Source organism: Rhododendron vialii, chromosome 13a (genome assembly GCF_030253575.1).
Source record: "Rhododendron vialii isolate Sample 1 chromosome 13a, ASM3025357v1".
NCBI classification, from domain to species: Eukaryota; Viridiplantae; Streptophyta; class Magnoliopsida; order Ericales; family Ericaceae; genus Rhododendron; species Rhododendron vialii.
This window is the reverse complement of record NC_080569.1, coordinates 11048309-11062936: the sequence shown is the minus strand read 5'-3', so window position 1 is coordinate 11062936 and position 14628 is coordinate 11048309. Positions and strand designations below refer to the sequence as shown.

General features: G+C 37.6%; 2 protein-coding genes across 2 annotated transcripts; both read left to right on the top strand.

The window, feature by feature from the left end:
• The first annotated feature begins 498 nt into the window (after positions 1–498).
• Positions 499–2394, top strand: LOC131314931 (kiwellin-like). The gene is made up of 2 exons (XM_058343892.1): positions 499–814; positions 1638–2394. The coding sequence occupies exons 1-2, from the start codon at positions 562–564 to the stop codon at positions 2072–2074; spliced, it is 690 nt and encodes a 229-aa protein (XP_058199875.1). The 5' UTR covers positions 499–561; the 3' UTR covers positions 2075–2394.
• A 2153-nt stretch (positions 2395–4547) lies between these two features.
• On the top strand, positions 4548–6131 carry LOC131314933 (kiwellin-like). The gene is made up of 2 exons (XM_058343894.1): positions 4548–4946; positions 5646–6131. Exons 1-2 carry the CDS (start codon positions 4697–4699, stop codon positions 6041–6043), a joined length of 648 nt encoding a protein of 215 aa, XP_058199877.1. The 5' UTR covers positions 4548–4696; the 3' UTR covers positions 6044–6131.
• The last annotated feature ends 8497 nt before the right edge of the window (positions 6132–14628 follow it).

Here is a 14628-nt window from a genome sequence, read left to right as displayed (position 1 = left end):
GTTTCCTCTCAATCTTTCACTCTCACAATTTTGATTATTTTAAAAGTAAAAACAAACAAAATTTTAAAGAATTTAGGATTTGGAAATTGGAAGGTTTTTTTAGGCTGACTACTTTTGTACTCCTTTAGTTCCAAAATTTTTGTTGGATCCTCAAAGTGAAGACTTCAAATAATTCGAAATTTTCAAGAAAGATTCAGAAAAATTCGACAAGTTATTAGATATCAATGAGTTTTTTTAATTTATGAAAAAAAAATCAATTTTTTTTTTTGGAAAAATGAACTATTCTTAAATTATCGTTTTTTAGGACCGGATAAAGATTTTGGGACGGAGCTAGGTAGGTACTATAAGTTTGGATTGTGTTTTGAAAAGTTTTTTGAAAAATAGTAGGGGTAGTAAGTGGAGAGAGATAGAGAAAAAAATAGTGGAAGTAGGGAGAATCTAAGGGGAATTTTTTGAAAAATTCTTTTTGAGAAGAGAAAGAGAACAAGGAAGCCTTTGCAAACTCTCAACCCCAACCGACACCCTTTTAGAGATAATAATTTAGCCTTGCAACCTTCATTAATGGGAAAATCAACATTGGTTTTCCTAATTACTTACCTTTTGTTGAAGCTCATAACTTTTCCTCCTCAAGTGGTTTCTATCTCCAACTGCAACGAACCATGTCGAGACCTTAATGACTGTGACGGTAAGCTCATTTGCATCAACGGAAAATGCAACGACGATCCCACCGAACAGACCCACATATGCCGGGCAACCACTGCTCCTCCTCCTCCTTCCGACGGTTGTCAACCATCAGGCACTCTCACGTGCAACGGTGCGTAATGTTTGTGTTTTTTTCTCTCTCTCCAATTCTTCTAATTTCAGTGTTACTAATCTACTCTATTTCGTTAATTATTTTTTTGAAAGGTTTTTTTTTTTTTTTCTGGTTTTTATGAAACTCAAGGAAATGAAAAGAAGTGAAGAGAAAAATAAAAGATTTTCCCCTTCTTTTGTTTGGTTTGAGAAGAAAGATGGGAGGAAAAAACAAAATAAAGTAATTAGATTTCTAAATACTTCTTTAATTTGCACTTTCCTTCCTAATTACTACTATTTTGTATCGCTTTCATAAGTTCCAAACGGACCGTTAGTTCCAAAATTCTAAGACGTGCGTTACGAGTAGTGTCGATCTATTGCTAAAAGTATGTTTTGTGAATGGCACTAAATAACATTTTTTGACAATTTAGGTAAATTAAGCAAGAATTGACGTCTCAATCTGCCCTCGATTATGCTAACTATACCATTCAAAAACGCTGGATTGTATTTTTTTTTCGGAATTACCATCAAATGCCAGAATAACGTGAACGATCGATCGAACATAGACAGATATGAAAATTAATTAAACGAAGACTTATTGTCCCCTTTATGGATCACAAACTTGTTTAAACTTTGTGAAGTTTCTTCTCAATTTACAATGCTTTTCGCCATTACATTCTTAATTATTTCCCGTTTATTAATATTCTCGAATACTCATGCAATTTGAATTGTTTGCTAGAGTACGTACTTTATTAATTAGATTCTCTTTTTGACAATAGGTAGAATAAATTTCTTCTATGAATTATCTAGTACTACTAGTGTTTATTAAATCTTTCAACATGCAGGTTTTTCGTACCCCAAGTATTCATGCTCCCCTCCCATTACGTCCTCTACACCGGCCAAACTCACAAACAATGATTTCAGTCAAGGAGGGGACGGCGGGGGCCCGTCGGAGTGCGATGGAAAGTACCACTCCAATAAAAACCTTATCGTTGCCCTTTCAACTGGGTGGTACAACGGCGGGACACGATGCAACCAGGTGATCCATATTCGGGCTAATAATGGTCGGAGCGTGAAAGCAAAGGTGGTGGACGAGTGCGACTCAAGGAATGGTTGTGATGCAGAGCATGCCGAACAACCACCGTGCGGGAATGACATTGTGAATGGATCGGATGCGGTGTGGGAGGCATTGGGACTGAATAAGGAAGTTGGTGTGGTTAACATTACTTGGTCTATTGAGGAAACTAAAACTTCTGTTATGGTGCTACAATGCATGCTGTAGTGGATAAATTAATAGGGGTAAGAAAAAAAAACGTCAATCCGCGAATCCGGTCCAAACCTATCTAAACTTTTGATTTTTTAGTAGTGTAGTTTGGCTCCGGTTTCAAAAAAATTTAAACCATGTTTAATGGTTTGGTCTGTGAATTTATGTTAACGGTTCCAGTTTCAATCTAAACCGAACCATATGTGCGTATGTGTATATGTACTAATATATACACGATTTAGATACATCAAATAAAACTAGCCTAAGCCATAGTCAATTAATTTCCTAATCTCATACTTTAAATTTGTAGTCCAACAGGCTTGTTGCATCCAAGATTAGCTAAACCACCAGCGCATCTATTGCCTTAATATATGGAAACTATGGGTACACTCCCAGCTGGTCAAGTGTTCGATCGTTGAGACGATTTTGTCAATTGGCTTTAACCAAACTAAATCGAGTCTTATGTCTCAATTATTTAGGGTCGGCTACATGAATCTTTTTTTTCCATTGAGCTCTGTCAATTTGCTTTCTGATAATTAAAGATATCAATGTATGCCAATCAAAAAAAAAAAAATTGATATCAATATATGACGGCTTGAGCATCCACGCACTTAGACAACTAGCTGGCTCACGTTGCGACCAAAAGACCATTTTGAGTCCATCCCGTTATCCCCGTACCTCACCCGCTAGCTAGACTAGTCGCATGGCCAATGTTTTCTGCTAAAATTGCAAATCCATACGCCCAAACGGTCTCGAATGAGCCCTCCGCCAGTGGCAAGGCCTGGGTTTCTTTTTGCGGCTCCGTTCGTGTTGAGCTTGAAGAAATCACATTCCGGAGATTGCCAGCCAAGACTGATCGATGAGGGTGTTGTTGGGTTCTTACACTTCTGTGGAACTTGATGGAATGCCACTCCAACTCCATTGCACGTGCAAAAAAAAAAATTTTCAATATCTGCACTACGGTTGTCTGGGTTGAAACAGGTTGCGTTTTCCATTTTTCCACAAAAGCCGACATTTGAGAAAAGAAAAGGATGTAATTAGATGCTGAACCATTGAAAACACTTTTGGACGGTTACGATCAGTGCAACGCCCACAAGGCCTGGGCCTTGGGCATCCTCAAGATGCTCAATTTTTGGGGCACCCCAATTTTTTTTAGTATTTGGATTGGGTAGGACTCTTTTCAGGAAAGGCCAAGTCCAAATTTCAGAAGCAAGGCCCAGTCTCTTGAGTATTGATACTGAGGCAGTAAAACTTTCTACTTATAAAAGATTATTTGCCTTCATTGTTTCCTTCAACTAGCGATGTGAGACTATAGGTGGGAGACTTTGTTTTGCAATTTATTTGTCCCACATCGACAGAGCAAAGGCTCAATTGGCAAAGTGTTCACCTATAAAGCCCTCTACTCTACATGTTCCATTTGCTCACAAGAGTGGTTGCACGTGAAAGCAACAGGTGGGCAGCAAGTATCGGAATTAAAATTAAAATAGTTTTGAAGGGAAATTTCAATTTTTGAAATATATATATATATATATATATATATATATATATGTGTTATGGGGATTTAATTTAATACTATAGTTTTGGCTTTCTTTGACTGTTTTTTTTTTTCCGTAAATATTGTCAAGCATTTATGGCATCATTCTTAGAACAGGCCTTGGGCGCCCAAATACCGCGGGCCGACCCTAGCTACGATGCTGTACTACACAGCGCACTACACTCAATGCACTACAGCGTTTCCCAATCTGGATAAACCCTACCCTGAATTCTAACTCAAAACCAGGGATACAAACGGAAGAAAAATACGAGCCACGGTTCATTTTTAAATTCTCTTATCTTAGTAGTAGTATAGTAATATAATGATAGTACTTTTAATTATATATTCAGCTTTTTTTAACAGCAAAAGGAATTTTAGTAATCTCAAACTTCATGATCAAACCAAAAAAGGGAGATGAGGCATCATATCTTTCAAGGTGATTAAACGAAGAAAGGGAGATGAGGCATCATATCTAGCTAAAGGAAAGCGCATTCTAATTATGTTGACAACTACACCCAAGCAAATCACGTGCCCTCCCGGCAAAAAAACGTGGTTAACAAGAGACCAACCAGAGTCAAGTCAAGAGCATGGAAAATAGAATTGGTAGTGGCCGCCAGGCCAACCACCCTTGACCCTCCTTAATGGCCACCACCCTCCTTAATGCTCTGCAAATAGTATACCAGATCGTGCCAAATATTTAATGGTTTTGGTACTTGACTTTGCCCAAAATGTCAGCTTAAAATTGATAGAATCCCCACTTGGGATCCCAAATTTCAACAGTAAGATCATTCTTCGCTTTCTAAATTGTCCAAATGATAGCTATAGCCATTGGCATAGGCATAGGAAACCAAATTCCCCTCATTTCCTTGATACTTCTGCCCCCCTTTTGAAGTACTTCCAACCCCTCCGCTAGATAAATATTCTCTCCATCCATTTTCAAGTATTTCACTTCATAATTTTTAATTTTTAAGCATCATCACACTTCGAGTGCCAATCCGCCTAACATTCAGGTCTAGTATACAAGCCCCATGCAAACTCTCTACCCCAACCCACACCCTTTTCATAGAGAGAGAAGCCTTCCAAGTTCCAGCTAGCCCTTCATTAAAATGGGGAAATCAAGATTGCTTTCCCTGCTAATTTACCTTTTGTTGAAGCTCATATCCCTTCCTCCTCTTGTGGTTTCTATCTCCTACTGCAACGAACCATGTCGAACCCTCAACGATTGCAACGGTAGACTCATTTGCATCAACAGAAAATGCAACGACGACCCCGACTTGGGAACCCACATATGCCAGGGAACCACTCCTTCCCCTCAGCCCGGCGGATGTAAACCATTGGGCACTCTCACGTGCAGGGGTACGTACAAATCGGGGAACTATAGTGAGCAATCCTGTAGCGCCTCCTATAATTAATGCGCAATCCGAACCGTTCATCTCGACAATCAATGGTTTATATATGTTTGTTCACTCTTACCAGTAAAAGTTAACAATGAATCTAGACCATTGATCGGGAAATAGAACGGTCCGGATGATCACTATACCCTGTAGGGACTTGCTCACTATAGGGTTCCAGTTGTATTAATGGAATTTAGGTCTTTAATTCTTCTAAATTTGACTTTCCTTGTTGGTTTGAGAAGAACAAAGGGTGAAAATAACAAAACAAATTGCTGAGCCCATAAAAATTTCCTCCATACTTCCATGACATGGTTTTTCCTATTATAATTATTTTCTCACCCTTTTTAATTCCATCACTTTCACGAGCTCCAAACAATTTTAGACATATGTGCTCCAAAAGTAGGTCTTTTGCTAACAAAATACGTTTGGGGAAGGTACTACATCAGCTTTTGTTAACATTTATTTATGGTAAATTGAGCAAGAATTGATATGTCTATGTCTTCCATCGATTATTATTTGCTAGATTTTTTCGGTTATTAGTGTTCTTGATTCATGCAATTTTTATTATTTGCTAATATATTAGATTTTCTTTTTGATAAGTTGATAAATTTCATCTCTGAATTATATAGTGTCAGTGTTTAATTATTAAGTCTTTCCACAGGTAAATCGTACCCTACGTATGATTGCTCCCCTACCGTTACGTCCTTTACACCGGCCAAGCTCACAAACAATGATTTTAGTCAAGGAGGGGATGGCGGGGGCCCATCGGAGTGCGACGGAAAGTACCACTCCAATAAAAACCCGATCGTTGCCCTTTCAACCGGGTGGTACAACGGTGGGACACGATGCAACCAGATGATCCGTGTTCGGGCTAGTAATGGTTGGAGCGTGGACGCGAAGGTGGTGGATGAGTGTGACTCAAGGCAAGGTTGCGACGCGGAGCACGCCGGACAAACACCGTGCAAGAATAACATAGTTGATGGTTCGGATGCGGTGTGGGACGCATTGGGACTGAATAAGGAGGAGGGTGTGGTTGACATTACTTGGTCCATGACCTAAGTTCTGATCCATGGGTTTATCGAATAAGTTTTTTCGTGTACAAGCAAGAAACCTATCTATTGTAGCCTAATCTAAGAAGGGTAGGAAATGGGACCTTACAAGAAGGTAAAGGGATCATCTTACCACTTGGGCTAGCTATGTATATATCTCGGTTTTATATAGGGAGGCTTAATAAATCGTCCTAATTCCCCCACGCACTTATGTTTTCATCCTGCCCTCTCAGGGTACTTATGTTTCCGTCCTCCTACTACTTTAAATGCCGGAGATGCCCTTATATTGTTGCTATATATATATTTTTTCTATTATATATTTAGCGTCGATTTTTGGGATGAATTCCTAATCAATTCCGTCCTCGCGAGAATCTCGATTCATCTGGCTCCCAGTCCCACGAAAATCTCGCAATCACATCCCAAGATTGGCGTGGATGATATTGATCTACCAAATCGATCTGTAACGAACCCCTCTATTCGATTTTGGAGCTCAAAACTTCTGTATAACCCTAGACTGTTGAAACCCATACCAGGCAGAGAACCCAAGGAAGTCCGTTGTCCCAAGAACCAGAGCAAGGTCGTCGTCCATTGTTGCGGATTCTGGCGGCAAACAACTGCATATGCATTCCCCCATCTTTTCCGAATGGGGGTTTTTTGCGAAAAAAAACGCCACGCCACAAATTAATCAAGTCCTTCGTGGTTGAAGCCACCGGCGGAGAAGAAGGGGATGAAACAGACATGACCAGAATTTGTAAGTTTATCCATTACACCCCCTTTTATTCTTCGTTTTGTGGGTTTGTATTTGACGGTTGGAGCTAGGTTACGCGAATAAAGCTGATATATTTGTGGCCATTGTGCTAAGTTTGTTATTGTGTGTCGCAATAAGGCATAAATCACTTGGTTAAGCTGCATGGCATAATTCGGTGAGATTAATGCTAATCTTGTTCAATTCATGATTTCGACTTCGTTTTTAAATAAGTTTGTTGGTTCGTCTTGCTGATAATATAACCATGTAATGGAAAATATGTCTTGCTGCGTGTTGTAATCAAAATTGATTTCAATGCTATATTGTTTAGGTATGTCATGTTTTAATAATCAGTATGAACGTAGAATTTGAATGGTCATGAAATGTTGTAATCGTCATGGTAATTTAATCATGTAACGGTGTTCGCGTTTTTTCATTTTCTGATGGTAATTTAGCCATGTTCCATGAATTAAGATCAAAGGAGAGTATGACTTTTTGTTGTTTGGTTGGCCAACTTGATAAAACAATGAAACATGTGAAGTTGTTGTCAACTTATCATGTTATACCCACCAATGAGTTTTGATGCTGTATAATCCGTGTTCCATGATATAAATTTGCCAACCAGAGTTCATTGTCAAGTGAAGGTAGTTGCTGGTATATTTTTCTTTTTATTTTGGGCAAGTCCAGTTTACTTGAAAGTTAGACAATATTTAATGGTTAGTATTTCATTAAATATGGTCATTTTATCATGGACACATTAAACATGATCACCTCATCAATTGTGCAAGTTACATTCCATGATTTTAATGCTATATTGTTACATTCCATGATTGCAATGCTATATTGTTTGAGTATGTCATGTTTTAATAATTGGAATGAACGTAGAATAAGAATGGTCATGAAACATTATAGTTTTCAAGAATGATGATAATTTAATCATGTAACCCTGTTCACATTTTCCCTTTTCTGATGGTAATTTAGCCATGATCTGTGAATTAAGATCAAAGGACAGAATGATTTTTTGTTGTGTGGTTGACCAACTTGATAAAGGAAGAAAATATGTGAAATTGTGGTCAACTTATCATGTCATACACACCGATGAGATTTGATGCTATGTAATTCCATGATATAAATTTGCTAACAAGAATTCATTGTCAAGAGAAGCTAGTTGGTGGTATATTTTTCAATTTTTTGTGGGCGTTTACTTGAAAATTAGACAATTTTGAATGGTAATTATTTCATAGAACATTGTCATTTTTTAATGGTAAATTATCCATGTTTCATACATCATATATTTGTTTGTTGGGGTCATGAAACCTTGATGAGCAGTCACAAAATATAACCCGCTTTCTCTGTTGTAAAGGTTTTTCCAACTTTATTTCAGGAGTTACACCTCGTAATGTGGAAGGGGGAGCTAAGTTGAAACAAAGAGAAATGGTTCCAGATGATGCAATAGTGGAGAATACGCCACCTTCGAAGATAGCGAAGAATAGTTTAAAATGTTTGAAAGCCCAAGAAAATCATGATGTGGAAGGGTCCTCGAAGACACGAGCAAGATTTGGGAGTGTACCACGAGGGTTTAAGGCCAAACATCCTCGACTTGATGTGGTAGAGTCCACGCCGAAACGCACAAGATTTGGTAGTGTAGCGCGAGGAATTAAGGCCAAACATCCTCGTTCGAGGAAACCGCGAGTTGAAAATATGCGAGAAATGCGTGAGACAGCATATCGTGCAAGCCTAAGGGTCCTCGAAGACACGGGCAAGATTTGCCAATACCATTTGTGATGGTAAATTACCCATGTTTCATAAATTATCCAGTCTTGAGTGGTCATGAAACGGTCATGAAATTTTCCATGTTTTTTTCTGATATAGTAGTTGAGTTGTTTCTGGATAGTGTAGTGTTTGAGTTGTTTGTGGGTTTTGGTATGTTTTTTAGGTCCTTGGGGTCCCTGCTTTGGTGTAGTGGTTTTTGGGTTGGGTTCTAGGTGTTACACTGGTTTTTGAGAGGTCTATCTTGGGGTTTGGTCAATTTCCTAGGCTGAGCTTCTCTTATTTTCTGTTCATTTCTCTCCGCAGTAGAATGAGTACTATTTCCTTTACTTGTTGCTGCTGCAATTTTCTGAAACAAGTAGTTGAAGGTGTATTCTTCTTCTGTTGTTATCTGCTGCTGATGTTGGAGGGGTTGTGGTACTGTTATTACCATAGCATCTATGGGCTTTTGGCTAGCTTTTCGATCATCTAAAAATTGCCTTGCACTCATTTGGCTGGGGTGTTACTATGCGGCTGATTTGGGGAGTATCTTGGAATCTGTTGATCGTGTAAGCTGTTTCTAGTGTTCTCTTTTGCCGACTTTGAAACCTAATGCTATGGTACTGTGGTGCATTATCGGAACCCGTGGGTGTTCAATATGTACTGCAAAATTGTTGTTACTGTGATGATTCAGAAAGAGCAAATGGTGAAGCATTATGCTTCTTATTTTGTTTGTAAGTTATAATTAGCACTCCATGTGTTTTTTAGTTTGTAACTTGTTTGAGTTGATTTCTTGTCCATCAGTGGCATGTATTGATCACGTTAAATCAATGAGATTTGTTTATTTGAATGGTTGAAAGTTTGAAATCCTCATATTATATCTCACTTAATTGCACATGCTTTCATATTCATACGAATCCCCTAAATTTAGGAAATAGTAAAAATCTCTCTCTCTCTCTCTCTCTCTCTCTCTCTCTCTCTCATAATATATGTATATCATAGTGAAAATGGTAAGAAAGATAATTCACACACTAAGAGGATGAAAACATAAGCATGAAAAAAGGACAGGATGAATTCTTATATGACATGAATAAAGAGGATGAATATTTAAATATTCCTTTTATATATGTTATTTTTCGCTCGGTCTTCGCCCTTTGGATAAGTGTTTTTATATACTATTCGTATGTTTTTGTTGGCGTTGCACCATTTCGTGTCCGTAAAATTGGTGCTGTGTAACTTGCGGACTATGGGCCGAGGTCTCATGCTGGGTGTGCATTGCTTTCGAAAGTAATGCACTGTTTTCGGATAAAAAAATAAAGTTTCGCTTATAATTTTATAATTTTTTGCAACAGTTACAAAACTACTTGAAATCTTTAAATTAGTGCAGAAAAAAACAAAAAATTACGCACGAAATTTGTTTTTTTTTAATTGCAAATAACACGACTTCTACAAAAAAAAACATATAATGTCGGACGGAGGGAGTTAATGGCGCATGCAGGATTGTGCCCAAATCACGTGTATTTTCATATTGATAATTAAAAATATAACCTACAGTTGTATATTGCACTTGCGAGGTCCAAAAGAAGAAATGATATAGTGTGTATGTGCGTAGTTATCGTATAATTTTATACATGCAACCAGAAAATGATTGGTGACTTAAAATTTTATGAATTTTTACCCCACATATGGAAATTGAAAGTGTGGGGCTCCATTCCAGATGATTCGCTTTTTTGGATCAAGGGTTTGAGATCGGCTCCTAGTCTTTCCTTGCCCTGCAAAATGAAGCACGACTAAAAACCACAGCGGAGGTTCTCCGGAATGGTCCTCCGGTACAAGAGTCAGTCCACTTGCAGAGAGAAGTTAGGAACCAAGAGCTAGGTTTTTTCTGTGCGTACATCTTCCAGGAAGATATAATGGGATATTTGTAGAGAGCTCCTAACTTGGTCTCCAAGATTGCACCAACGCCCGACAAGCGTAGGCTGATGTCACCCTTACGTCACATTTAGGGTTTTGTAACCGTTTGTAGGATGAGTTGGCACCTTCACGTGCCCCTATCCTTATCCTAATAACCGCTCGGATGACGTCACGATTGTCATCATATATAGCCAAGATTGTTGTTCCCATGCAGGTGAGCTGGAGTGATGGGTCGAGAGCAATACGTGACCGTCGGAGGATCCCTTGTCCGAACATGCTTACCAACCGACGGTGCGCCGAACATCTAAGGGTAAAGCATATGGGACTAGATTGGTCCAACGGATTTGGTTCGGCGTGGCACGAGCCATCTTGCTTGGCCTGCTACAGTGAGAATTTTTTTTTACTACCAATCCCATTGAATTTTTTCTTAATTAATCTGAAAATTAGTGTATACGTGGGAATATGTGAAGTTGTGCAGTGGACTTGCAAGGACCAATTCCATTGAATTTTGGTCCAAATTAGCAGTTTTAAAATTTGCCAACTTTTTTTTTTTTTTGCTCGGCAAAATTTTGCCAATTTTTAGTGTGCAAACATTGTAAAGCTATGCTCGTTGATTGTAATGGAAACTACAAACTGGAGCATCTCTGATGCTATATATTTAGATAGTTAATTAATACACATATGATTGGCAGTACTACAATACCAAGGAAAATGGTACAACCTGACTACCTGAGAAACTGATACTGTATCCAAATGTAAGACATAAGGCCCAAATTTATTTAAGAGAGAGATATATAACAAAGACGCCTAAAACACCCATAACACCTAGCTAAGTTCACAATAGTTTAATAACTATATATATATATATATATATATATATATATATATATATATATATATATATATATATATATATCTTTAGACTTAGACTTTGCCATCACTATGTCTTTGGTGGGGGTTGGGATCCCCCTTAGGGGCGCCAATCGTAACGTGGTATTGGTGGTTCGTAGTGGTTTCAAAGTTCTCAAAATTTTCCTTCTCATTCTCGACGAGCAGCCGCTTCTCTTTCTCTTTCCCATCAACCATCATTGTTTTCCTGCCTGTGGCTAAGCAAGAGCTCAGTACCATCATCAGGAAAAGAGCAAGAACTAGAAACCTTATCCTCAAGCTCATTGTTTTTGCACTGTAATTCGTATGTATGGAAGAAAAAACAAAATTTTACATGAGATTAATTAGTTTGACCATTAACCAAAAAACTCATTTCAAATTAAGAAAAAACAGTATATGTATGGACTTACCCGAATGCAGGGTAATTGCTATAGGGAAGAACAATGTTGTGGGGGATAAAAGGATGATTTTAACCTGTTTATATAGAGAGAAGAAGAAGGTAGGGTTTTTGCAAATGGTAAATTTCATTTAGACCCCCTCTATTTTAATGAGATCACATTGCATATCCTTTACTTTCTAAAATCACCCTGCGCTCCCTCGCTTTACAAAAATGTGTCACACTTCTATCCTGTTCGTTTTATGGGGGCCAGCATGCACCCTGTACTTGAGACGCCCCTTGCTGGTGCAGGGCAAGCAAAGGGCAGACTAACAGCCGCCTCTACCTGTGGGTGTTATATGGGCAGTATTGCGAAGCACCTCATGTCCACCTATCGCTTAGAGCAGGGCTTTGCACTGCCATTGAAAGATTAAGTTGTGTCTTCCCCTAACAGCAATTGCTTTTGGGTGAATTGATTAGCACCTAATCGAATAAGTGGTATCAGAGCGAGGAGATTGTTGGCTTTATAGGGGCCAACATCCACCATGTACTCGAGACATCCATTGCTGGCGCGGGGCAAGCAAGGAGAGGACTAACTGCCTCTACTCGTCGGTGTTGTCTAAGCAGCATTACAAAGGAGTACTGCTATGTGTACATATCATATACATATGGGTTTTGTGTGGACTACCTCGGGTCCCATAAAGATGATTCAAGCCGTCCATTATTTTTAAAACAATTTTTTATGGAGTCTTGTAAAAAATCAGCTCAACCCGATATTGTTAAGGATTTTTTCTGAATTTGTAGAAGCGAAACTGAGCAATTAAGTAGTTTCGTCCCCACAAATCCAGAAAAAAATTCTTACCAATATCGAGTTAAGCTGATTTTTTATAAGGCTCATAAAAAATAATTTAAAAATAATAGGTGGTTCGAATCATCTTTGTGGGATTCGAGATAGGCCCCACAAAATTTATATATACATGGTATGTACAAACTCATATGTACTCATAGCTTTATTGCAACAATAACTATTGCATAAATTGGATACATATACGTGTCAAATGAGATGGGTACATATTTAGATTTGTTATGTGAGAGACAGTGTCACCTCGATATTTGGGTTACCTATGTCTGACCCCGAGTTTGGTTGCCCACTTACTATTAATTCATAATAAATAAAAAAGTTTACAACTAGAAAAACAAACGTACAAAACAAAAACAAGGTTACATTAGTTTTTCGCTTGAATTGCATCAAAAAATCAAAATTAAAATACAACCTCGGTTATAGTGCTTTATGATTAATACGATCCGATTCAAAGAAAACAACTTCTCTTGGTTTTTTTTGAAGTAAATTCTTCATTTAAATCATCATACTTTAACTTATTTGAGTACTCATTTTAAAATCAATTGAGATTATACTCTAATCTCTCTTATGACATGGTAGTCGGAAGGTAAGTTTTTATCAGTTTCAACTTCGAAAAACTCCTCTTAGCTGAAGCAACTATAATCAGTATAGTGAACAAAGATCTTAAAACTTTATAATAAGACCTTATCAATCGATTTTGGTTACTTCCCTAGGCAATATATTTTCAAATGCCTAAATTTTTGAATAACTCATTCTTATAAATATGACCATGTTGTTTGAATTCCATGAAATTTTCTAATTTAGTGTAATGCTCCATCAATCTCTCTTCACTAACACTTTTGAATTTCGTAAAAAAATCCAAAGGTTCATTCATAAAGTTCAAATTGCTCAAACTAATCCTTAAGTACCGTAATTTTTGAAAGTGGGTGGAAACTATACATATCCATATTTTTTTTGTTGTTGAATTTGGTAAAAAATAAAAATAAAAAATTGGGATGGAAACTATATAAACATACCCCTGTATTATTTTTTTGTTGGGTTTATAATTTCTATATAATGTATATATTTACAAAAAAAAAAATGGTTGCCCCATGCCAGGGTTGCCCAAGCCCGCGGGCTTGTGGGGCTTACCCCCTAGCAAGCCCTGGAAGGTGTGTGCGTGTGTGTGTGTGTGTGTGTGTGAAAGAGAGAGAGAGGGGGAAATATATTAGTGGTTGATTGAGGGTATTCCAGTAACTTTAGCAAGATGTTAAACATAGCTAAATAGAGTGATCGGAAAGGGGCATCTCTGTGACTTCCAGTAGAAAGAGGGTGTATAATGTAACCAAACGAAACCGAGCCTTATATCCTAATCACTTGGGTTGGCTTCATCATATTTGGATTCATGTCATAAAGATCTGACGGGCTTTTTACGTGCTGACTGTCAGCTACCTAATGCACAACCCTCCTCATTTATCCGAGCTTGGGACCGGCTGAGAGATAAAATAAGGCTCTAAGCACAAACTAAGCAGAGTTAAGTGGGTGTACAATGTGATTCTACTAAAATAGAGGGGTTGTCAAGGTAATTTCCCCTTTTGCAAATAAATGTCTGCTATAGCAATAGAATTTCTTAGTTCATTTTATCTTGATTAGCAGTAGAAATTTTGGCGATGCTTACGTTATCCACCAAATGAGGCAAGATTAAGTGGAATGACAATTTGACACCAATAATTACTGGTTTTAAAGCAAGTTAAAATGATGAACTCGAAGGAGAATTCACTATAAATAGAGTATCGCACTATAAATAAAGAGTTAGGGGGTGTTCTATTTTCTGAAGAAAAAAAAACTTTTAGAAAATAAATATAATTTCAAACTCAAAAATCATGTATTTACGTAAATAATTTTTCTACTAATATAGATCTTATTTGATAGATCTCATTGAGATCTTTTAAACGGTGCAAAAAAATTAAAAAAATTATTTTTTATTTTTATTATATTTAAGCTTGAAATTATCTTCATTTTGAAAAAAAAGAGTTTAAAAAAATAGTGAAACGGCACCTTAATCCACCTTGGGGTAAAATC